The sequence below is a fragment of the Salvelinus fontinalis genome, chromosome 4, assembly GCF_029448725.1.
Source record: "Salvelinus fontinalis isolate EN_2023a chromosome 4, ASM2944872v1, whole genome shotgun sequence".
NCBI classification, from domain to species: Eukaryota; Metazoa; Chordata; class Actinopteri; order Salmoniformes; family Salmonidae; genus Salvelinus; species Salvelinus fontinalis.
The window spans coordinates 46,983,668-47,008,024 of record NC_074668.1 but is presented as its reverse complement, the minus strand read 5'-3'; the positions used below and the strand labels follow the sequence as shown (position 1 = coordinate 47,008,024).

Sequence of the window (24,357 nt, the reverse complement as noted above, 5' to 3'; positions counted from 1 at the left end):
GATGTGATGCAGCCTGGCTTCGAACCAGGTACTGCAATGATGCCTCTTGCACTGAGATGCAGTGTCTTAGACTACAGGAGAATGTCAGGCCATCCGTCTGTGAGCAGAAGCACAGCTGGGTCATGCAGCAAGACAATGATCCAAAACACACAATCAAGTCTACATGAAAATGGCTAAAAAGCAACAAATTTGAAGTTTTTGAAAGGTCTAGTCAAAGTCCAGACCTAATCCCAATCGAGATGATGTGGCAGGACTTGAAACGAGTAGTTCATTCTTGAAAACCCACAGCAGTTCTACATGGAAGAGTGGGCGAAAATTCCTCCACAGCGACATGAGAGACTGATCAACAACTACAGGAAGAGTTTGGTTGGAGTCATTGCAGCTAAAGGTGGCACAATCATTTATTGAGTGTAAGGGGCAATTACTTTTTCACACAGGGGCATTGGGTGTTATTAATAAATGAAATAAGTATGGCATTGTTGTGTTATTTGTTCACTCAGGTTCCCTTTATCTAATAATACGTTTTGGTTGAAGATCTGATAACATTCAGTATCAAAAAATATGAAAAAGTAGAGAAAATTGTGTATATATATTTATTAACCTTAATCTGTCTTCAATCTCCATCCCTTCAGGAGATGAACGAGGACCACCACACCCCTAAGAAGGAGAAGCAGGAGCGTTTGTCGAAGCACAAGGAGAACTTGCAACACAGCCAGGCTGAGGAGGAGGCCCTTCTCCTGGGCCAACAGAGAGTCTTCTACGACAGGAACTGCAGAGGCTTCAAACGCAAAGTCATGATCAAGAGGCACGAGTTTGAACAGGAGCAGATACGAGAGGTACATTGTATAGATGTACAGATAGATATTTCAAACGAGAGGCAAGGAGGAGTGGATGACGTGTGGAGAATCAGTGGGATGTGTGTTGTTTGGATGTACACACATTTTAGTTCAAGTTCAGTCTGTAGTGATGTGCAGTGAACACTATGCAATCCAATAGGGATATGAATATCACATGTCCAACTCCAACTGATTATCTATAACATTCACATGGTCAATGTTGTAACATGAAAAGCAATGTTCTCGCCAAATCGTAGACTTCTTTGACCAATACCAGTATTCCAATTGTTTTGTGAAAAACACAGAGAAGGGGTTTTGCATCTCGTGGAAAGCAGATTAGAAAGTATAAGCAAGGCAACAATGCAGTAATCTCCTAATGTGCTCTGTAAATCAGGAGGGGGGGGGGGGGGGAGTAGGAAAGTATTAGGTCTGAGACCTTATATGGGTGTCCACCCGAAACCTAAGGGCACATTGGATGATACCCTAAAGCTAGCCTGGTCCAAGATCTGCTTGTACTGTCTTGTCCACTCAGCACAAACAGCCCTGGGACCAAGCTACCAAAACCCAGCCAGCCCTGAAACTGCTCCTTTCAGACTTGAAGGATAGAAATAATGGAGATTTTTAGGAGTATTTGGAGATAGTGTCTGTGTTATTGCCTATAGTATGGTGGCACTGTTGTGCTTGAGATGTTATTTACCTAGTGACATTGCCATAGTAGAACAATAGGAACCTTGAAAAAGCAGAAAACAAATGCACAAAGAATTGAAGTGTAGTCTTGTTTCTGCAATGTCCATAAGGGCAACACCACGTGACACTGATGCTCCAGACCAAATGTCCTTTCCCATACAAAAGCAAAGTTTGTGTCATGGATGACCATGATAATTCCCATCTCTTCCTCCCTCTCCTCCCCTTCCCACTCTCTCTCTCTCCATTTATCCCTCCCTATCTCTCCATATCTCTCGCTCCCTCCCCCTCTCTCTCCCACTCTGATCAGGAGCTGAACAAGAAGAAGACCCAGAAGGAGATGGAGCATGCCATGCTGATCAGACACGATGAATCGACCCAGGAGCTGGAGCATCGTCAGCTGAAGACCCTTCAGAAGCTCCGCATGGACCTGATCCGCCTTCAGCACCAGACAGAACTGGAGAACCAGATAGAGTACAACAACCGCCGCGAGAGAGAGCTCCACCGCAAACACGTCCTGGAGCTACGGCAGCAGCCCAAGAACCTCAAGGTGCGGGTGAGGCCAGGAAAAGATGGCGAATGCAACCCTGGGAATGTGATGGCTACATTGGTAGCTACATTAGGTGTTCTCCAGGAACAGGCTTTGATCTAACCAGGTAGCAGATTATATAGAGCAAGACATAGTGAAATAGCATTAACCTCAAGGTGAGGGTTAGGGGTGTGCAGCTAGTGCACGCAGTCCTGGAAAAGGGGAAATCCTAAGTGTTGGTTACAAAAGACTTAAATGTAACAAGGCATTGCATTCATCGGAAGATGAACCATATTAGGACAGGCAAAGAACATACAGTAGAAACTGAATGTAATGGGTCAACAGGATCCCTAAAATCCATCTGTGTGTGTGCTTGTGTTTAACACTCTCCTCATTCACCTACCTGTTCCAATCTCCATCTCCACCAGGCCATGGAGCTGCAGATTAAGAAGCAGTTCCAGGACACGTGTAAGGTCCAGACCAAGCAGTACAAGGCCCTGAGACACCACCAGATGGAGGTTACGCCCAAGAGCGAGCACAAGACGGTGCTCAAGGCCCTTAAGGAGGAGCAGACCAGGAAACTGGCCATCCTGGCTGAGCAGTACGAACAGAGCATCAACGAGATGATGGCATCGCAGGCGGTGAGTCGGCACAAAATGGAGAACGGGTGTTTTGGTGACCGAGTTGGGATTACTAACTAAATTTGTTTTGTAACTAAGAAGATAATATTTGATCATTTCCTTTGACAATCTCAAAGAACTAATTCATATAAATGTCAAAGATCTTATTAACTAATATCTGACATTTAAGAATAGTTCCATATGGGAATCAAATAATCTTAGGCCCCAAGGCATAGGAGATTTAGGTCATTGTAGGAGTTTGTAACCCTCTTTGCTTCTCTTATTTCCATCACTCGTCCGGTCTCTTCTTCTATTTCCTTTTCTCCTCGCTTCTTCCTCTCTTTTCTCTTCTCTTCACTGCCCCTCTCCCTTCATCTCTTTCACCACTCTTATTCTATTCCCTCTACCACCCTCTTTCCTCCCCCTCCCCTCCCCCTGTGTTTCCTTTTCTCTCACTCTCTCTTTATTCCCCCTTTCTCTGTTGGGGTCTTCTCTTTATTTCTCCCCGTCAGCTGCGTCTGGACGAGGCCCAGGAAGCCGAGTGCCAGGCTCTGAGGCAGCAGCTGCAGCAGGAGATGGAGCTGCTGAATGCCTACCAGAGTAAGATCAAGATGCAGACCGAGGCCCAGCACGACAGAGAGCAGCAGAAGCTGGAGCAGAAGGTTTCGCTGCGCAGAGCCCACCTCGAACAAAAGGTAGAGGTGGGGAGTGACAGACTGATATGGAGAGAGAGACAGACCGATACGGACGGACACACGCACACACAGAGCCCACCTAGAACAAAAACAGACACAGATACGCAGACAGATGCACAGAGCGCAGACAGACACATATATACATACTCACACTCATGCAGGCAGTGCCTTTGTGGAGCACAATGTGCTGGAAGCAGAATCAACACGCACCCACAGAGACCGACTTCACTTTCATTTGACACACATTTCACTCTCTGCTAATTTGTAATGGAGGCCCCAAAAAATGTGTCATGCACTCAGTTTTGGTTGCAAAATCCCATCATGTTAGTGTTGTATTATTCTTACAACATGCTCTATTTTTGAATCCTACTCAGTGTTTTAAAAATGAATAATTGATTTATGATATTAGATTATGTAATATGGTCCTCCATAACAATAATACATTACTTACTATTGTATTTATTCAGTCATTGAGTCATGTACTCCTTTCTGTGTTCTACAATCTGGTGTCACAACACCTTCTCTTTCACCTCTTCTCCCCACTCAATACTTCTGTACACCGCCGTTGACAATTTACATCTGAACAGTGGATGCTGATGGCCTGGCATTGCATACATTCAAATCACTATAGGCCACTTTATCAGTCAGAATATATATTTTTTTAATTCTTGAATAATATGTTTTTCCAAGGCAATGATGTCATTGCTATATCACTCCTTGATAACAAAGGAACATGCAGCCCTGATCCAGTTTCTGTTTCCCAGGCAGTAGCCTACAGTAGTATCATTACAGTATTATGCAACCAGTGGTGGTGTGGCGCCATCTGGTGACTATCTGTTGCCCTGCAGGCTTTCTGGATCAGTTGACGTCATTGTTAACCCTGCATCAGGGTTGTATTCATCAGGACACGCAACTGAAGATGTTTTAAAGTGTTCTGCAACGGAAAACAAAAATGTGCATTTCTTATTGGACCATGTCAGGTGGTCCCTCCCTGTTTCAGTTTGTCTTTTTCCATTAGGTTCCTAATGAACACACCCCAGATTTATAGCTTCCAGAGAAGTGCTGACTGCTGATTTGATCCACTGTCTAGATAGCGTGTCTCAGGGGCCAGATGTAATCTGTATCTATAGGCTTTATGGAATGGAATAAATCTGTACCAAACGCTGAAAATTAAAGATTAACAGCTAATATTTATTGATTTAAGATGGCTGTAATGGATTGATTGGCAGTAAATTATGTCTGGCTCTACTCATGGCTAGTGCAGGCGTATTTCTGTCTGTAGTTAGTTGACGGAGTGGTCACAGAATTATGCTGAATTTCAAATCCACGCTGACCCAAAAATCAAAGCAAAGCCAAAACCTGAAAAAACATGCACACACACACTACAGTGGCCCATGCAGGTTGAATTCTGCAATACTCATACCTTACTGGTTCCAAATGCTCTTGCTTCCACTAGTTTAATTAACTAAGTTGTGCTTTTGTAGATTGAAGAGGAGCTGGCTTCCCTTCAGAAGGAGCGTACAGAGAGGATCAAGCACCTGCTAGATCGCCAGGAGAGAGAGATCGACACGTTCGACATGGAGAGCCTCCGACTGGGCTTTGGTAATCTGGGGGCCCTGGACCCCCCCAAGGATGACTACAGATGACTAGGCCAGCCCTGGTGACCTCGTCTTCGTTGTCTGGTGTGACGACCCTCCTGTTCCTCCTCAGCCTCGTGACCTGATATGACCTGGTCTGGTTTTGGTTGGACCCGGGCAGTTAGGGTCTTTAGCTACTGATGCCCACACACACACAGCTACACATAAATGTGTGTACACACACACACACCAGCCACATACAAACCAGCCCAGTGCCTGCGCTGGTCTATAGCCAACGGGCCCCCCTCTCTCGTGGTGTCCGTCACAAGATGACAAAAAATGCTGGATAACTTCCTAGGTTGTCTTTGTTTTAAAGAATAACAATACAATGTCACGGTGTTCCTGTTTCTTGTGCAATGATGACACTTTTAGTATAACTAAAAGTGGAAACCAGAGGGAGAGAATAAGAGACAATAGAAGTGAATAATATTGTGTTGCTCAATGATCATGCATTAGAGGTTAATAATTTGTTCAAGCTGTGCTAAAGCTGAAAAACTAAAAACAAACTGGTCCTCCTTCTGCAGCCTTATTGTCTTCTTGGCCCTGCTTCCAGTTCCTTCAACTCTTTTTGCTTTTTATATTCATCAGGAAATTTTTATGGAAAATTTAAAGCAATTTGATACGTTGAGAACATGTTTAAAGTCATAGTCTACGTAATGGTACAGTAAATAAATGTGACTCCTCCTTTTGGAGAGAATTTGATTATTGACTTGACATGAGACACTGAAGCGGGAGACTTGCAATGCACCCTGATACCACTGTATCATACTGATTCTCTGCACTGGCAGGTAATGTGAATACCACATGGTTGAGTCATGACACACTATTGCCTATGTAGTGCAGTACTTTTGGGGCTCTGGTTAGTGCACTATATAGTATATAAAATAATGCACTATGTAGGGAATAGGGTGTCATTCCAGACACAGACACATGTGAATCCCTACTCCCAGGTAGCACAAAGGGCTTTGTCGGGGCTTGGGGAGGGACATGTATTTTGTGTATAGAAGGATTTTTTGGAGAGCTTTTACTTATTTTCGTATTGTACTATTTTAACTGTTACTCAAATCGATTTAAAATAATAATAATTACATTTTTCTCCTTCCTCTTCGTTCAGTATTTGAAAGTCGAATCAATCGGGCAATTGGTTTCTTGCTCTGAAATTTCCAACTGAAATTAATCCTTATTTTTGCTGTAACCTCCACACTCTACAAGCTGTATATTTTCTTATCAACCAGATCAGTAAAATAAATGCTTTATTATTGCATGCACTTTAATTTTGTTTTTCAGGATTAAGAGAGAGCATGAGTCTGTCATCCAAGCTTTTAATTATATTTGTAAATAAAGTGCTCATCACACAAAGTTTTGACTTCATTGGGATGTTTATTTTATTTCCATATTTTCCTTATATTTTCCTTATGGTAAAGAGACTCCTCACACTGCAATCTATGCTCCCATGTGGTTTATTACTATGGGTATTTAATAGATGATCATTTATTAGATCAGACTTGGTTACAGTAAAGTACATGTTTAATAGATAAACAGCACCTCAATGCTCAAAGTGCAAGTAAATTTGCAGTAAATTTGTATTTCTTTCACATATACTGTCAGCTGACATTGATTGTTCTTTACAGATACAGGTCAACTTGGCCACATTCAAGGTCCACTACTGAATGCATTTTCTATTTTTGGAATTGTGCCATGGCTTGTGCAGGCTCAGGTTTAATTTTCAGGGGCACTGCGGCACGTTCTCATATGAATTATCTCCAGCACCATTGCCAGTGTCTACAAAAAGGAGAACTGATTCTATAGGGAGTAACTAATTAAAACTGTAAACACACTAGTAAATGAGAATGCTTACAAAGAATTGAACACAACTCTAGATTATGAGTTGTTTTATTGTGACTGATCATGGGGATAGTGAGATTCATTGTCAATGGGTCATAATGAGAAAATATAGGTCATTGCTCACAGTACACAATGGTAAAGTAAGCGAGTGGCACAAACAAAAAAAGGCTTAATTGTTGGGGTTTCTGTAGTTTAGCTACATAATGTGAATCCCATGATACTCACAAGTCAATTTATAATGCAGCCAATTTCAGGATACTCATGTATCTCACAAGTCTGTTTATTTTCCAGACAGTTGTTCATAGAGTTTAGGGACATAGTCATCCTATTCTGGATGATAGCAGGTCCCAGCTACGGGAGTTCCCAGTCCGTATGTCTGTCGAAAGACTTGGATATTGATCTTTCCAGGGTTGTCTCCAGAGAGGTTGGTGAGGACTGGCTCGGTGCAGGAGAGGCACCGAGCCAGTCTGCTCATAGACCAGACACACATACCTGTGTAGACATGGAGGACAGATGGACAGGACCAGAGATGTGACATGGTCAATGATGGATAGAGGGTGTTGGTATACTCTAAAAGGATGATGGAAGGAGTAAGTTACCCCCATACCATTTCAAAGCAGTTATTTTCCTGAAAGAGGAAATGCAAGGACTGATTCCGGGGGGCTGCACACTGGATTTGGTTGCACAAAAACAACGCAAAGTGGCAGACAGAGGCCTGACTTTTTCTTCAGTGGGGTTTATCTGAGGTTGGCATTGAATGTTATGGTGCATTACCGCCACCTACTGTACTGGAGTGTGGGCCAGAGAGGGAGGAACTAAATCCTACCTGCCAGCCCTGTTTCTCTTAAAAAATATAACATATTTGGGACTGTATCTAATGATGTTCTACTCAGTATGCTCTTTAAACTCAATTTCTGTATCCCCTTCTGCCTTATACTGGATCTCATTCTCTCTTTCCCTCTCATATCCACACTGTATCAGTACATGCTCCACTTTCTCTGTTTCCTGCCAGTAATCATACATTCTTGTTGGATGCTTTCCTATCATATTTAATGTTGTATTCAACCGGCTGTGTCCCACACTTAGTCTTGTAAAGATGGCCCTCTCTCTTCTGTCTCTTCCTGCCGTCCTCCCCTAACCAACATTCCTCGGAATAGATGCCTGCTCTGGCTTAGTGTCTCTGTTCCACTTCTGCTGCCATCTCTGCATCACCACTGTCCGTATCAGTCCTTTTGGCTCTGCCTTGTTCATTGAGACGTCAACATCCATCTCCCCACTACTAAGACAGAGGCCGGACTGTCATATGGATTGCCTTTGAGCCAATCACATTACGTTTAGCTCTACAGTTAGAACCTTTGGCCAGTCACAAGTGCTATCAATCTCGCTATCAATCTCTCTCACTTCACTGCACTTCAACAGCGCACTGCTTGACCCAAATTTGCCATTCTAGAATTTTAGATTTATGTTCCCACTCTTGCTTGAGTTGCTACATTTTGCTGATAGGCTAGGGATAATGGCACTTTGTTCTTATTACGCATGTTTTTTTATGACCAAATTGTATAATTATTTTTGAGAAAAAAATCCCAGAGAGGGAGAGAGGTCCTATTTCCAACAATTATTGGTCATTGTCAGGAGGCCTATAATTATTCTTAGTAGTAGTTGTCTATCAGCCAGTCAATTAACTTGAGTAACCCCACCTCATTGATCAGTGCGGTGTGTACCGGTGTCCCCCCTCTGAGGCAGTTTCCATCTCCTCAGTAAGGAAAGTAGCTATTGACTGTCCTAAAAGTCGCCAAATGACGCCATCACCTAATTTGCATAATTGGCCATGTGCATGTAATTGTGATGGACGCTGTAGGAGAGAGCAATAACGCAGTGGGAGAGATAAAAAGTGAGTAAAAAACACCCTAAATATGTTTAGAACTACAAATGAACTTTATTCTGTCGATTCTTGTTTTTTTTTATTGTCACAATTCCAACCCTCCTCCTTTATCCGGGCTAGTGATCCAAAAGGGAGACACTGGCGGAGTTACTTAATTTTATTCATTTTTTTATTTTATTTTTTTAGTTAACTTAATTTGGTTTGGTTTTTAACCTTATGGTCCACTTAGGGGCCGACAACAAGTCACAGTAAAACATGAACATTTTTAACCATAACATTTTATTTTGTATACAATCTAAAACGACCAAAAAGAGACAATAGAAAAAACTGTCAATGGCAATGTGAGAAAATTATGGTAACTAGTCTGGCCTTAATTCAGTAAAAAAAAAAAAAAAGTAATGTCAACCAGGGCGGGATTAGCCAGCGGCGGCTTCCCGCATGCGCGATTCATTTGCAGTCTTGCCCCGGAGGAGTGAACATCTCCTGCTCTGACTGCAGCGCGAGTACTGGGCCGCCTGTGAGTGCTTTGGGACAGGGGTGTGGTGGGGTTTGGTGGGGCCCCCGGCAGCACCCGCTGCTCGTTGAGAAGAGTAAGAACGATACGTGCTTTCACGCCAGTCTCCAAAAGTCTCTGATAACACTAGAAAAAGTCGCTAGATTTGTCGCTAGTCGCTTTTTTGAAAATGTGTCGCTAGAGGGGTCTGAATACTCGCTAAATATAGGGAGAAAGTTGCTAACTTGGCAACACTGCACTGAGGTATAGGTGTCGCCTAGCTAGCTAGCATCCTCCTTGTACAGTGAGGTTTTTCAGTGGTTAGCATCCAATGTTGGTGCATTAGCGCCACCTATTGTGCTGGAGTGTGGGCCAGAGACAGCGTTATCAACCTCAATGGCAGTGGGCACAGGTGAAGGACACTGTGTAGGGTACCGGTGCCTTAGCTAGCTACTCCCCTTGCCGTAACCTTAACAGAACTGCGGGAAAGCAGTGCTGGGTGGGTGGGGGTGGGGGGGGGGGGGGGGGGGGGGTGCATTACCGCCAGCTACTGTGCTGGAGTATGAGCCAGAGACAGCATTAGCAGCCTCAATGGCAGTGGGCTCGATATGTAGCAAGTGACACGAAGTGGGGGTGGCATGTAGTTTTTATCAGACATTGGCAGTAGAATGGCCTTACTGAATAGCTCCATGAATTTCAACGTGGCACTGTCACTTTTCCAACAAGTCAGTTGATCACATTTCTGCGGTGCTAGAGCTGCCCCGGTCAACTGTAAGTGCTGTTATTGTAAAGTGGAAAAGTCTAGGAGCAACAACGGCTCAGTCTCGGATTGGTAGGCCTCACAACCTCACAGAATGGGACTGGTGAAGCACATAAAAATAATTTGTCCTCGGTTGCAACACTCACTACCACGTTCCAAACTGCCTCTGGAAGCAACGTCAGCACAAAAACTGTTTGTCAGGAGCTTCATGAAATGAAGAGCAGCCGCATATAAGCCTAAGATCACCATGCGCAATGCCAAGCGTCGGTTGGAGTGGTGTAAAGCTTGCCGCCATTGGACTCTGGAGCAGCGGAAACACTTCTCTGGAGTGATGAATCATGCATCTGGCAGTCCGACCGATGAATCTGGGTTTGTGGATGCCTGGATAACGCTACCTGCCCGAATACAGAGTGCCAACTGCAAAGCAGTAGCGGGGCATGGATAAAATCACTGGGGAAGTCAACCCCACCCCCCCAAAAAAGCCATATTACAACCTATGTGTTGTGTAATTGTGATGTTTGTTCTATAAATCCTGTTAATTCATGCCTTGTGACTGTGATTTCTAGGTCAAAACAGGTTTTTAGAATTTTTTTAATGAACATTTACATAAGTATTCAGACCCTGTACTTGTACTTTGTTGAAAAACCTTTGGCAGCGATTACAACCTTGAGTCTTCTTGGGTATGATGCTACAAGCTTGGCACACCTGTATATTGGGAATTTCTCACATTGTTCTCTGCAGATCCTCTCAAGTTCTGTGAGGTTGGATGGGGAGCATCGCTGCACATCTATTTTCAGGTCTCTCCAGAGATGTTTGATCGGGTTCAAGTCCAGGCTCTGGCTCGGCCACTCAAGGACATTCACAGACGTGTCCTGAAGCCAATCCTGCGTGTTCTTGACTGTGTGCTTAGGGTTGTTGTCCTGTTGGAAGGTGAACCTTCGCCCCCAGTCTGAAGTCCTGATTGCTCTGGAGCAGGTTTTCATCAAGGATTTCTCTGTCCTTTGCTCCGTTCATCTTTCCCTCAATCCTGACTAGTCTCCCAGTCCCTGCCAGTGAAAAATCCCCACAGCATGACGCTGCCACCACTATGCTTCACAGTAGGGATGGTGCCAGGTTTCCTCCAGAAGGAATTGGCATTCAGGTCAAAGAGTTCAATCTTGATTTTATCAGACCAGAGAATCTTGTATCTCATGGTGTGAGTCCTTTATGTGCCTTTTGGCAAACTCTAAGCGGGCTGTCATATGTGTTTTACTGAGGTCTGGCATCCGTCTGGCCACTCTACCATAAAGGCCTGATTGGTGGGGTACGGCAGAGATGGTTGCCCTTCTGGAAGGTTCTCCCATCTACACAGAGGAACTCTGGAGCTCTGTCAGAGTGACCACCGGGTTCTTGGTCACATCCCTGACCAAGGCCCTTCTCCCCCGATTGCTCAGTTTGGCCGGGCGGCCAGCTCTAGGAAGAATCTTTGTGGTTCCAAACTTTTTCCATTTAAGAATGATGGAGGCCACTGTGTTCTTGGGGACCTTCAATGATGCAGAAATGTTTTGGTACCCTTACCCAGATCTGTACCCCGACACCGTCCTGTCTCGGAGCTCTACGGACAATTCCTTTGACCTCATGGCTTTGTTTTTACTCTGACATAAACTGTCAACTGTGAGACCTTATATAGACAGGTGTGTGCCTTTTCAAATCATGTCCAATCAATTTAATTTACCACAGGTGGACTCCAATCAAGTTGTAGAAACATCTCAAGGATGATCAATGGAAACAGGATGCACCTGAGTTCAATTTCGTAAGTAAGGTATTTCTGTTTAAAAAACAAATTAATTAGAAAAAATGTCAAAACCTTTTCACTTTGTCATTATGCAGTATTGTGTGTAGATTTTTTTGTTTGTTGCCATTTTAGGATACGGCTATAATGTAACAATATGAAAAAAGTCAAGGGGTCTGAACACTTTTCCGAATGCACTGTGTATATATACAGTTGAAGTCGGAAGTTTACATACACTTAGGTTGGAGTCATTAAAACTCGTTTTTCAACCGCTCCACAAATTTCTTGTTAACAAACTATAGTTTTGGCATGACACAAGTAACTTTTCCAACAATTGTTTACAGACAGATTATTTAACTTATAATTCACTGTATCACAATTCCAGTGGATCAGATTTTACATACACTAAGTTGACTGTGCCTTTAAACAGCTTGGAAAATTCCAGAAAATGATGTCATGGCTTTAGAAGCTTTGAGTCAATTGGAGGTGTACCTTGTGGATGTATTTCAAGGTCTACCTTCAAACTCAGTGCCTCTTTGCTTGACATAGGAAAATCAAAAGAAATCAGCCAAGACCTCAGAAAAAGAATTGTAGACCTCCACAAGTCTGGTTCATCCTTGGGAGCAATTTCCAAACACCTCTAGGTACCACGTTCATCTGTACAAACAATAGTAAGCAAGTATAAACACCATGGGACCACGCAGCCATCATACCGCTCAGGAACGAGACGCGTTCTGTTTCCTAGAGATGAACGTACTTTGGTGTGAAAAGTGCAAATCAATCCCAGAACAACAGCAAAGGACATTGTGAATATTCTGGAGGAAACAGGTACAAAAGTATCTATATCCACAGTAAAACAAGTCCTATATCGACATAACCTGAAAGGCCGCTCAGGAAGGAAGAAGCCACTGCTCCAAAACTGCCATAAAAAAGCCAGACTACGGTTTACAACTGCACATGGGGACAAAGATCATACTTTTTGGAGAAATGTCCTCTGGTCTGATGAAACAAAAATAGAACTGTAAGCCATAATGACCATCGTTGGCATGCCACGGGGGTGGCAGCATCATGTTGTGGGGGTGCTTTGCTGTAGGAGGGACTGGTGCACTTCACAAAATAGATGGCATCATTAGCAAGGAAAATTATGTGGATATATTGAAGCAACATCTCAAGACATCAGTCAGGAAGTTAAAGCTTGGTCGCAAATGGGTCTTCCAAATGGACAATGACAGCATACTTCCAAAGTTGTGGCAAAATGGCTTAAGGACAACAAAGTCAAAAAAAGCCATGACCTCAATCCCATAGAGAATTTGTGGGCAGAACTGAAAAAGTATGTGCGAGCAAGGAGGCCTACAAACCTAACTCCGTTACACCAGCTCTGTCAGGAGGAATGGGACAAAATTCACCCAACTTATTGTGGGAAGCTTGTGGAAGGCTCCAAACAATTTAAAGGCAATGCTACCAAATACTAATCGAATGTATGTTAACTTCTGACCCACTGGGAATGCGGTGAAAGAAATAAAAGCTGAAATAAATAATTCTCTCTACTATTATTCTGACATTTCACATTCTTAAAATATAGTGGTGATCCTAACTGACCTAAGACAGGGAATTTTTTATTTGATCAAATGTCAGGAATTGTGAAAAACTGAGTTTAAATGTATTTGGCTAAGGTGTATGTAAACTTCCGACTTCAACTGATATTTATATTTGTTTAGCTAAACAGGTGGAGTTAAAAACAATAATGGGTCGCCACTGCATGACATACAGCATGGTCAAGCAAGTTAATGTTTCCGACATTTTCGGACCACTAAACAGCTATTGATTTAGTTTCCGCAAGTCACAAAGAAAACAGTATCTGCCTCTACTATTCCAGCACCATTTCAACATCATCTAATCAAATAGTATTTGTCATATGCGCCGAATACAACAGGTGTAGACCTTACACTGAAATGCTTACTTACAAGCCCTTAACCAATAATGCAGTTCAAGAAATAGAGTTAAGAAAATATTTACTCAATAAGCTAAAAAATAAAAAAAATAAGTAACAAAACAATTACACACACACACACAAAAAAAAGGCTATATACAGGGGGTACCAGTAGAGTCAATGTGCGGGGGTACAGGTTAGTCGAGGTCATTTGTAAAGTGACTATGCATAGACAATAAACAGCGAGTAGCACAGTGACAACCCCAGCAAACCCTGTTTGATTTTACAATGTAAAAAAGGTCAGGGTGGCCATTTGATTAATTGTTCAGCAGTCTTATTGCTTGGGGTAGAAGCTGTTAAGGAGCCTTTTGGTCCTAGACTTGGTGCTCCGGTACCGCTTGCCGTGCGGTAGCAGAGAGAACAGTCTATGACATGGGTGACTGACTATTTTTGGGGTCTTCCTCTGACACCGCCTAGTATATAGGTCCTGGATGTCAGAAAGTTTGGCCCCAGTGATGTACTGGGCCGTACTCACTACTTTCTGTACTCACTACTTTCCTTATGGTCGGATGCCGAGCAGTTGCCATAACCAGGCGGTGATTCAACAGGTCAGGATGCTCTCGATGGTGCAGCTGTAGAACCTTTTGAGGATCTGGGGACCCATGCCAGATCTTTTCAGTTTCCCGAGAGGGGAAAGGTGTTGTCATGCATCTTCACAACTGTCTTGGTGTGTTTGGACTATGATAGTTTGTTGGTGATGTGGACACTCTCGACCCGCTCCACTTCAGCCCCGTCAATGTTAATGTTTGTCCCTCATTTTCCTATAGTCCACGATTGTCTTGCTCACATTGAGGGAGAGGTTGTTGTCCTGGCACCACACTGCCATGTCTCTGACCTCCTCCCTATAGGCTGTCTCATCGTTGTTGGTGATCAGAGCTACCACTGTTGTGTCGTCAGCAAACTTAATAATGGTGTTGGAGTCATGCTTTGCAACTGCGGGTGGGTGAACGAGTACAGGAGGGGACTAAGTATGCTCCCCTGAGGGGCCCCAGTGTTGAGGATCAGTCTGGCAGATGTGTTGTTTCCTACCCTTACCACCTGGTTGCAGCCCGTCAGGAAGTCCAGGATCCAGTTGCAGGGGGAGGTGTTTTAGTCCCAGGGTCCTTAGCTTAGTGATGAGCTTTGTGGGTACTATGGTGTTGAACGCTGAGCTGTAGTCAATGAACAGCATTCTCACATAGGTGTTCCTTTTGTACAGGTGGGAAAGGGCAGTGTGGAGTATGATTGAGATTTAGTCATCGGTGGATCTGTTGGGGCGGTATGCGAGTTGGAGTGGGTCTAAGGTTTCCGGCATGATGGTTCCTGATGTGAGCCATGACCAGCCTTTCAAAGCACTTGAAGGCTACTGACATGAGTACTACAGGTCGATAGTCATTTAGGCAGGTTACCTTAGTGTTCTTGGGCACAGGGACTATGGTGATCTGCTAAAAATATGTTGGTATTACAGACTCGGACAAGGAGAGGTTGGCCAGTAAGGAGAATTAAGTAAAACCACAGGTCCAAATCCCGATCTCCATCCATGGCTAATTTAGGAAAGGGACAATTTTAGCTATCTAGCCACTGGACAACTTTGTATTGGTGTGCCAGGACCATTCACAGTTGAGCTTGCTCAGTTCAGCTCAACGCTGGTTGGCTAATTTGTTATACTTTTTTGTTAAGGGGACGCCAGATTCCTGGCTGACTTCCCTTGCCTTCAATGCTACGGGTGGCAACAATGTCATATTCGTTTGAACCAGACAGAATCATATAGACGACCTATACGTACCGAGATAGAGGGGCGCTGTTTCGCTCGCTCGGGTGCTTTTGTCCTGTGATACATTCAGCCTCTTGAGAATTGAAGGAAAATTATGAAACACAGAAAGATGAAAGATAAATGATTTGATGTTTTCAAAACATTTTATTTGTCAAATGTTTTGGGAAGCCTGGCTTCCCTTGGCATCCATGAATACATGCCACTGCTGTAAAGTTTGGTGGAGGAGGAATAATGATCTATGCCTGTTTTTCATGGTTCACGCTAGGCCCCTTAGTTCCATTGAAGGGAAATCTTAACGCTACAGCATACAATTACATTCTAGACGATTCTGTGCTTTCAACTTTGTGGCAACAGTTTGTGGAAGACCCTTTCCTCTTTCAGCTTTAAAGAGGTGCCATTCCCCAGGTGCTCTCATTTGTTGGCTTCTGTAACCGTAAAAGCCTTGGTTTCATGCATGTTAACATTAGAAGCCTCCTCCCTAAGTTTGTTTTATTCACTGCTTTAGTACACTCTGCCAACCCAGATGTCCTAGCGGTGTCTGAATCCTGGCTTAGGAAGACCACCAAAAACCCTGAAATTTCCATCCCTAACTATAACATTTTCAGACAAGATAGAACTGCCAAAGGGTTTGGTGTTAGCCTGCAGAGCTCTGTCTTACTATCCAGGTCTGTACCCAAACAATTTGAGCTTCTACTTTTAAAAATCCACCTTTCCAGAAACAAGTATCTCACTGTTGTCGCGTGCGATAGACCACCCTCTGCCCACAGCTGTGCTCTGGACACCATATGTGAACTGATTGCTCCCAATCTATCTTCAGAGCTCGTGCTGCTAGGTGACCTAAACTGGGACATGCTTAACACCCCAGCCATCATACAATCTAAGCTTGATGCCCTCAATCTCACACAAATTATCAATGAACCTACCAGGTACCACCCCAAAGCTGTAAACACGGGCACCCTCATAGATATCATTCTAACCAACTTGCCTTCCAAATATACCTCTGCTGTTTTCAACCAAGATCTCAGCGATCACTGCCTCATTGCCTGCATCCGTAATGGGTCTGCGGTCAAACGACCACCCCTCATCACTGTCAGACGCTCCCTAAAACACTTCAGCGACCAGGCCTTTCTAATCGACCTGGCCCAGGTATCCTGGAAGGATATTGACCTCATCCCGTCAGTAGAGGATGCCTGGTTGCTCTTCAAAAGTGCCTTCCTCACCATCTTAAATAAGCATGCCCCATTCAAAAATGTAGAACCAGAAACAGATATAGCCCTTGGTTCTCTCCAGACATGACTGCCCTTGACCAGCACGAAAACATCCTGTGGTGTTCTGCATTAGCATCGAATAGCCCACGTGATATGCAACTTTTCAGGGAAGTTAGGAACCAATATACACAGGCAGTTAGGAAAGCTAAGGCTAGCTTTTTCAAGCAGAATTTGCACCCTGTAGCACAAACTCAAAAAAGTTCTGGGACACTGTAAAGTCCATAGAAAATAAGAGCACCTCCTCCCAGCTGCCCACTGCATTGAGGCTATGAAACACTGTCACCACCGATAAATCCTGCCGTGTCTTTGGCTATGCCGGATTAAGTGATATGACATGCTATTCTATAAAACCGTTTCTCCGCAATTAATATTACCTGATTGAGCTAATCATGTAAATGTAATTAACTAGAGAGTCGGGGCACCACAATAATATTTATAGAGCTGTTATCTTCCGAATAAACTCTTAAAGACCTAGTAATATTTTACATCAATAGCAGTCAATATTAATCGTCACCTTAATTCAGTCTCATCTGAAAGTTGTAAATTCTTGGTTATCTTCACGAACCCCGGCTAACAAGTTGAATCAGCAATACAAAATTGGGTTAAATGATTTATTTACTAAATACCTAACTAATCACACAGAATTACATATACACAGAATGAATCATACCTTGATTACAAATTACGTCATAAAGGAAAACGTCGCTAGCGGGCAGGACAGATATGACAGCTAGTTACTTAAAAGAAAAGGGGGCTGGGTTCATAATCTTATGAAAACCCAAATCTCTCATTTGGAAGCTAAAATTACATTTAATCTCTTCACCAATAATTTTATATTCAAACATTTAAATTGAACAACAATTCCATGTGACTCCGATAACTACAATGTGCCGACTTTCCACTGTAGAGTTTGTCATTCTATCATTGATCAGAATGTCTCAGATGACAACCAAACTGACATCATATTCATTAAGTATCACCGCATATGTTCAATTGGTCGGATTACCAGAATATAGTTCATTTCCCCCCCACCTTCTGATGTTCCCAGAATCTCTATGTTAACCAAAGGATTTTCAAATGTCACATCAGTAGGGTAGAGAGAGGGAAAAGGGGGAAAGAGGTATTTATGACTGTCATAAACCTACCCCCAGGCCAGCGTCATGACAATCCACTATAATTGAGAATTTCAAGAAAGATTTTAATACGGCTGGCCGTGCTTTCCACCTGGCTACCCCAACCCCGGTCAACAGCCATGCACATCCCACAGCAACTAGCCCAAGCCTCCCCCATTTCTCCTTCAGCCAAATCCAGATAGCTGATGTTCTGCAAGAGCTGCAAATTCTGGACCCCTACAAATAAGCCGCGCTAGACAATCTGGACCCTCTCTTTCTAAAATGATCTGCCGAAATTGTTGCAACCCCTATTACGAGCCTGTTCAACCTCTCTTTCGTATCGTCTGAGATTCCCAAAGATTGGAAAGCAGCTGCGGTCATCCCCCTCTTCAAAGGGAGAGACACTCTAGACCCAAACTGCTAGAGACCTATATCTATCCTACCCTGCCTTTCTACGGTCTTCGAAAGCCAAGTTAAGAATCAGATTACCAACCATTTAGAATCCCACCGTTCTCCGCTATGCAATCTGGTTTCAGAGCTGGTCATGGGTGCACCTCAGCCACGATCAAGGTCCTAAACGATATCATCGATAAGAGACAATACTGTGCAGCTGTATTCATCGACCTGGCCAAGGCTTTTGACTCTGCCGATAAGAAAGTGGTGATTGACAGACTCAACAGCCTTGGTTTCTCAAATGATTGCCTCGCCTGGTTCACCAACTACTTCTCTGATAGAGTTCAATGTGTCAAATCGGAGGGCCTGTTGTCCAGACCTCTGGCAGTCTCTATGGGGGTGCCACAGGGTTCAATTCTCGGGCCTACTCTCTTCTCTGTATACATCAATGATGTCGCTCTTGCTGCTGGTGATTCTCTGATCCACCTCTACGCAGACGACACCATTCTGTATAGTTCTGGCCCTTCTTTGCACACTGTGTTAACTAACCTCCAGACGAGCTTCAATGCCATACAACTCTCCTTCCGTGGCCTCCAACTGCTCTTACATGCAAGTAAAACTAAATGCATGCTCTTCAACCGATCGCTGCCCGCACCTACCCACCCATTCAGCATCACTACTCTGGACGGTTCTGACTTCGAATATGTGGACAACTACAAATACCTAGGTGTCTGGTTAGACTGTAAACTCTCCTTCCAGACTCACATTAAACATCTCCAATCCAAAATTAAATCTAGAATCGGCTTCCTATTTCGCAACAAAGCATCCTTCACTCATGATGCCAAACATACCCCCGTAAAATGGACTATTCTACCGATCCTTGACTTTGGCGATGTCATTCACAAAATAGCCTCCAATACTCTACTCAGCAAATTGGATGCAGTCTATCACAGTGCCATCCGTTTTGTCACCAAAGCCCCATATACTACCCACCACTGCGACCTGTATGCTCTCGTTGGCTGGCACTCTCTTCATATCCATCGCCAAACCCACTGGCTCTAGGTCATCTACAAGTCTTTGCTAGGTAAAGCCCCGCCTTATCTCAGCTCACTGGTCACCATAGCAGCACCCACCCGTAGCACGCGCTCCAGCAGGTATATCTCACTGGTCACCCCCAAAGCCAATTCCTCCTTTGGTCACCTTTCCTTTCAATTCTCTGCTGCCAATGACTGGAACGAACTGCAAAAATCACTGAAGCTGGAGACACATATCTTCCTCACTAGCTTTAAGCACCAGCTGTCAGAGCAGCTCACAGATCACTGCACCTGTAGCTTAGCCCATCTGTAAATAACCCATCCAACTACCTCATCCCAATACTGTATTTATTTATTTATTTATTTACCTTGCTCCTTTGCAGCCCAGTATCTCTACTTGCACATTCATCTTCTCTACATCTACCATTGGATGCATCTTCGGCACATGTAAAATGGCGCCATAAGAAATGGCAGCAGTTTTACGGGCGCCCAACCAATTGTGCTATTATGTGTTTTTTTCACGTTATTTGTAACTTATTTTGTACATAATGTTTCTGCAACCGTATCTTCCGGCAGAAAAGAGCTTCTGGATATCAGGACAGCGATCACTCACCTCGGATTAGACAAATACTTTTTCAACAACAAGCAAGACTCACATGATATTCTCCAAACACCCGGCAGGGCCGACATCCCAGTAATTCACAAGAGGAAGCAACGCAGGTACAGAGGACGAAGAGCCGAATGCCTTGTCAGGACCCGCAGAAGGCGAGTTGGAAAGCTGCCGTTACCGTCAATATTACTCCCCAACGTGCAATCATTGGACAATAAATTAGATGAGGTACGACCACGAATATCCTACCAATAGGACATGAAAAACTGTAATATCCTATGTTTCACGCAGCTAGCAGGATATACGCTGCACCGGCAGGATAGAACAGCACACTCCGGTAAGACGAGGGGCATATTTGTAAACAACAGCTGATGCACGAAAACTAAGGAAGTCTCTAGATTTTGCTCGCCTGAAGTAGAGTATATTGTGATAAATTGCAGTCCACACTACTTGCCTAGAGAGTTCTCATTTATACTTTTCGTGGCTGTTTATTTACTACCACAAACAGATGCTGGCACTAAGACCGCACTCAGTCAGCTGTATAAGGGAATAAGCAAACAGGAAACAACTCACCCAGAGGCGGCGCTTCGAGTGGCCGGAGACTTTAATGCAGGGAAACTTAAATCAGTTCTACCAAATCTCTATCAACATGTTAAATGTGCAACCAGAGGGAAAAAAATGTGAGATCACCTGTACTCCATATACAGAGTACAAAGCTCTCCCTCGCCCTCCATTTGGTAAATCCGACCACAACTCTATCCTCCTGATTCCTGCTCACAAGCAAAAATGAAAGCAGGAAGCACCAGTGACTCGGTCTATAAAAAAGTGGTCAGATGAAGCAGATGCTAAACTACAGGAATGTTTTGCTATCACAGACTGGAACATGTTCCGGGATTGTTCCGATGACATTGAGGAATACACCACATCAGTCACTGACTTTATCAATAAGTGCATCGAGGACGTCGTCCCCACAGTGACTGTACGTACATAACCCAACCAGAAGCCATGGATTACAGGAAACATTCGCACTGAGCTAAAGGGTAGAGGTGCCGCTTTCAAGGTGTGGGACTCTAACCCGGAAGCTTAAAAGAAATCCCGCTATGCCCTGCGACGAACCATCAAACAAGCAAAGCGACAATACAGGGCTAAGATTGAATCATACTACACTGGCTCCAACGCTCGCCGGATGTGGCAGGGCTTGCAAACTATTACAGACTACAAAGGGAAGCACAGCCGTGAGCTGCCCAGTGACACGAGCCTACCAGACAAGCTAAATCACTTCTATGCTCGCTTCGAGGCAAGCAACACTGAGGCATGCATGAGAGCATCAACTGTTCCGGACGACTGTGTGATCACGCTCTCCGTAGCCGACGTGAGTAAGACATTTAAACAGGTTAACATACACAAGGCTGCGGGGCCAGAAGGATTACCAGGACGTGTGCTCCGGGCATGTGCTGACCAACTAGCAGGTGTCTTCACTGACATTTTCAACATGTCCCTGATTGAGTCTGTAATACCTACATGTTTCAAGCAGACCACCATAGTCTGTGCCCACGAACACAAAGGCAACCTGCCTAAATGACTACAGACCTGTAGCACTCACATCTGTAGACATGAAGTGCTTTGAAAGGCTGGTAATGGCTCACATCAACATCATTATCCCAGAAACCCGAGACCCACTCCAATTTGCATACCACCCAAACAGATCCACAGATGACGCAATCTCTATTGCACTGCACACTGCCCTTTCCCACCTGGACAAAAGGAACACCTATGTGAGAATGTTATTCATTGACTACAGCTCAGCGTTCAACACCATAGTACCATCAAAGCTCATGAACTAAGCTAAGGAACCTGAGACTAAACACCTCCCTCTGCAACTGGATCCTGGACTTCCTGACGGGCCGTCCCCAGGTGGTAAGGGTAGGTAGCAACACATCTGCCACGCTGATCCTCAACACTGGAGCTCCCCATGGGTGCGTGCTCAGTCCCCTGCTGTATTCCCTGTTCACCCACGACTGCATGGCCAGGCACGACTCCAACACCATCATTAAGTTTGCAGACGACACAACAGTGGTAGGCCTAATCACCGACAACGACGAGACAGCCTATAGGGAGGAGATCAGAGACCTGGCCGGGTGGTATCCCTCAACGTAACCAAGACTAAGGAAATTATTGTGGACTACAGGAAAAGGAGCATCGAGCACACCCCCATTCTCATCGACGGGGCTGTAGTGGAGCAGGTTGAGAGCTTCAAGTTCCTTGGTGTCCACATCAACAACAAACTAGAATGGTCTAAACACACCAAGACAGTCGTGAAGAGGGCACGACAAAGCCTATTCCCCCTCAGGAAACTAAAAAGATTTGGCATGGGTCCTGAGATCCTCAAAAGGTTACAGCTGCAACATCGAGAGTATCCTGACCGGTTGCATCACTGCCTGGTACAGCAATTGCTCGGCCTCCGACCGCAAGGCACTACAGAGGGTAGTGCGTAGGGCCCGGTACATCAAAGCTGCCTGCCATCCAGGACCTCTACACCAGGCAGTGTCAGAGGAAGGCCCTAAAAATTGTCAAAGACCCCAGCCACCCGTCATAGACTGTTCTCTCTACTACCACACGGCAAGCGGTACCGGAGTGCCAAGTCTAGGACAAAAAGGCTTCTCAACAGTTTTTACCCCCAAGCCATAATACTCCTGAACAGGTAACCAAACAGTTACCCGGACTATTTGCATTATATGCCCACCCCCCCAACCCCTCTTTTACGCTGCAGCTACTCTCTGTTTATCATATATGCATAGTCACTTTAACTATATGTAACGGATGTGAAATGGCTAGCTAGTTAGCGGTGGTCCGCGCTAATAGCGTTTCAATCGGTTACGTCACTCGCTTTGAGACCTTGAAGTAGTGGTTCCCCTTGCTCTGCAAGGGCCGCGGCTTTTGTGGAGCGATGGGTGACGACGCTTCGTGGGTGTCAGTTGTTGAAATGTGCAGAGGGTCCCTGGTTCGCGCCCGTGTCGGGGCGAGGGGACGGTCTAAAGTTGTACTGTTACATTGATGCTGTTGACCCGGATCACTGGTTGCTGCGGAAAGGGGGGTGGGTGTAACGGATGTGAAATGGCTAGCTAGTTAGCGGTGGTCTGCGCTAATAGCGTTTCAATCGGTTACGTCACTCGCTTTGAGACCTTGAAGTAGTGGTTCCCCTTGCTCTGCAAGGGCCGCGGCCTTTGTGGAGCGATGGGTAAAGATGCTTTGTGGGCGACCGTTGTTGATGTGTGCAGAGGCGCCCGGGTCGGGGCGACGCCGTAAAGTTAGACTGTTACATATACATACATGTACATACTACCTCAATTGGCCCGACCAACCAGTGCTCCCACACATTGGCTAACCGGACTATCTGCATTGTGTGCCACCACCCGCCAACCCCTCTCTTTACGCTACTGCTACTCTCTGTTCATCATATATGCATAGTCACTTTAACCATACCTACTAACATACTACCTCAATAAGCCTGACTAACCGATGTCTGTATATAGCCTTGCTACTGTTATTTTCAAATGTCTTTTTACTGTTGTTTTATTTCTTTACTTACCTACACACACAGACACACACCTTTTTTTGCACTATTGGTTAGAGCCTGTAAGTAAGCATTTCACTGTAAGGTGAAACCTGTTGTATTCGGCGCACGTTACAAATAAACTTTGATTTGATTCCAGTGATTAATTGCTATATTGTAATTACTTTGCCACCATGGCCTATTTATTGCCTTACCTCCCTTAGCTTACCTCATTTGCATACAATGTATATAGACTTTTTTTCTACTGTATTATTTAACTGTATGTTTATTTATGCCATGTGTAACTGTGTTGTTGTATGTGTCGAACTGCTTTGCTTTATCTTGGCCAGGTCGCAGTTGTAAATGAGAACTTGTTCTCAACTAGCCTACCTGGTGAAATAAAAAATTATATATTTAAAATGCCCCCATGGGAGATCCATACAGAAATGGTTTGTTGAGATCGGTGTGGAAGAACTTGAATGGCCTGCTGAGCCCTGACCTCAACTCCATCAAACACCTTTGGGATGAATTGGAACGCCAACTGTGAGCGAGGCCTAATCACCCAACATCAGTGCCCGACCTCACTAATGCTCTTGTGTGGAAGCAAGTCTCTGCAGCAATGTTCCAACATCTAATGGAAAGCCTTCCCAGAATAGCGGAGGCTGTTATAGCAGCAAAGGGGGTACCAACTCCATATTAATGCCCATGATTGTGGAATGAGATGTTCGACGAGTAGGTGTCCACATACCTTTGGTCATGTAGTGTAACTGTTAGTTGTTTTTTAATAAAAATGTAACGTTAAACGTTAACGCCCTAGTTGTACATTTTCGGTGAAAATCACTACAATACATGTGCTTTAGCTGTCACCCTGGCCTGATATTGGCTACACTAG

At 44.3% G+C, this 24,357-nt stretch overlaps 1 protein-coding gene across 4 annotated transcripts in view; it reads left to right on the top strand.

Annotated features, from left to right (window-relative positions):
- taok3a (TAO kinase 3a) overlaps nt 1-6,360 on the top strand; it is a 105,587-nt gene extending 99,227 nt beyond the window's left edge. For all 4 annotated transcript variants that reach the window (XM_055920372.1, XM_055920374.1, XM_055920373.1 and 1 more), the window contains 5 exons: nt 633-836; nt 1,831-2,070; nt 2,478-2,690; nt 3,182-3,364; nt 4,849-6,360. In XM_055920372.1, coding sequence (XP_055776347.1) covers nt 633-836; nt 1,831-2,070; nt 2,478-2,690; nt 3,182-3,364; nt 4,849-5,010 — 1,002 coding nt within the window. In that variant the 3' untranslated portion in view covers nt 5,011-6,360. The remainder of the gene's footprint in view (nt 1-632; nt 837-1,830; nt 2,071-2,477; nt 2,691-3,181; nt 3,365-4,848) is intronic.
- The last annotated feature ends 17,997 nt before the right edge of the window (nt 6,361-24,357 follow it).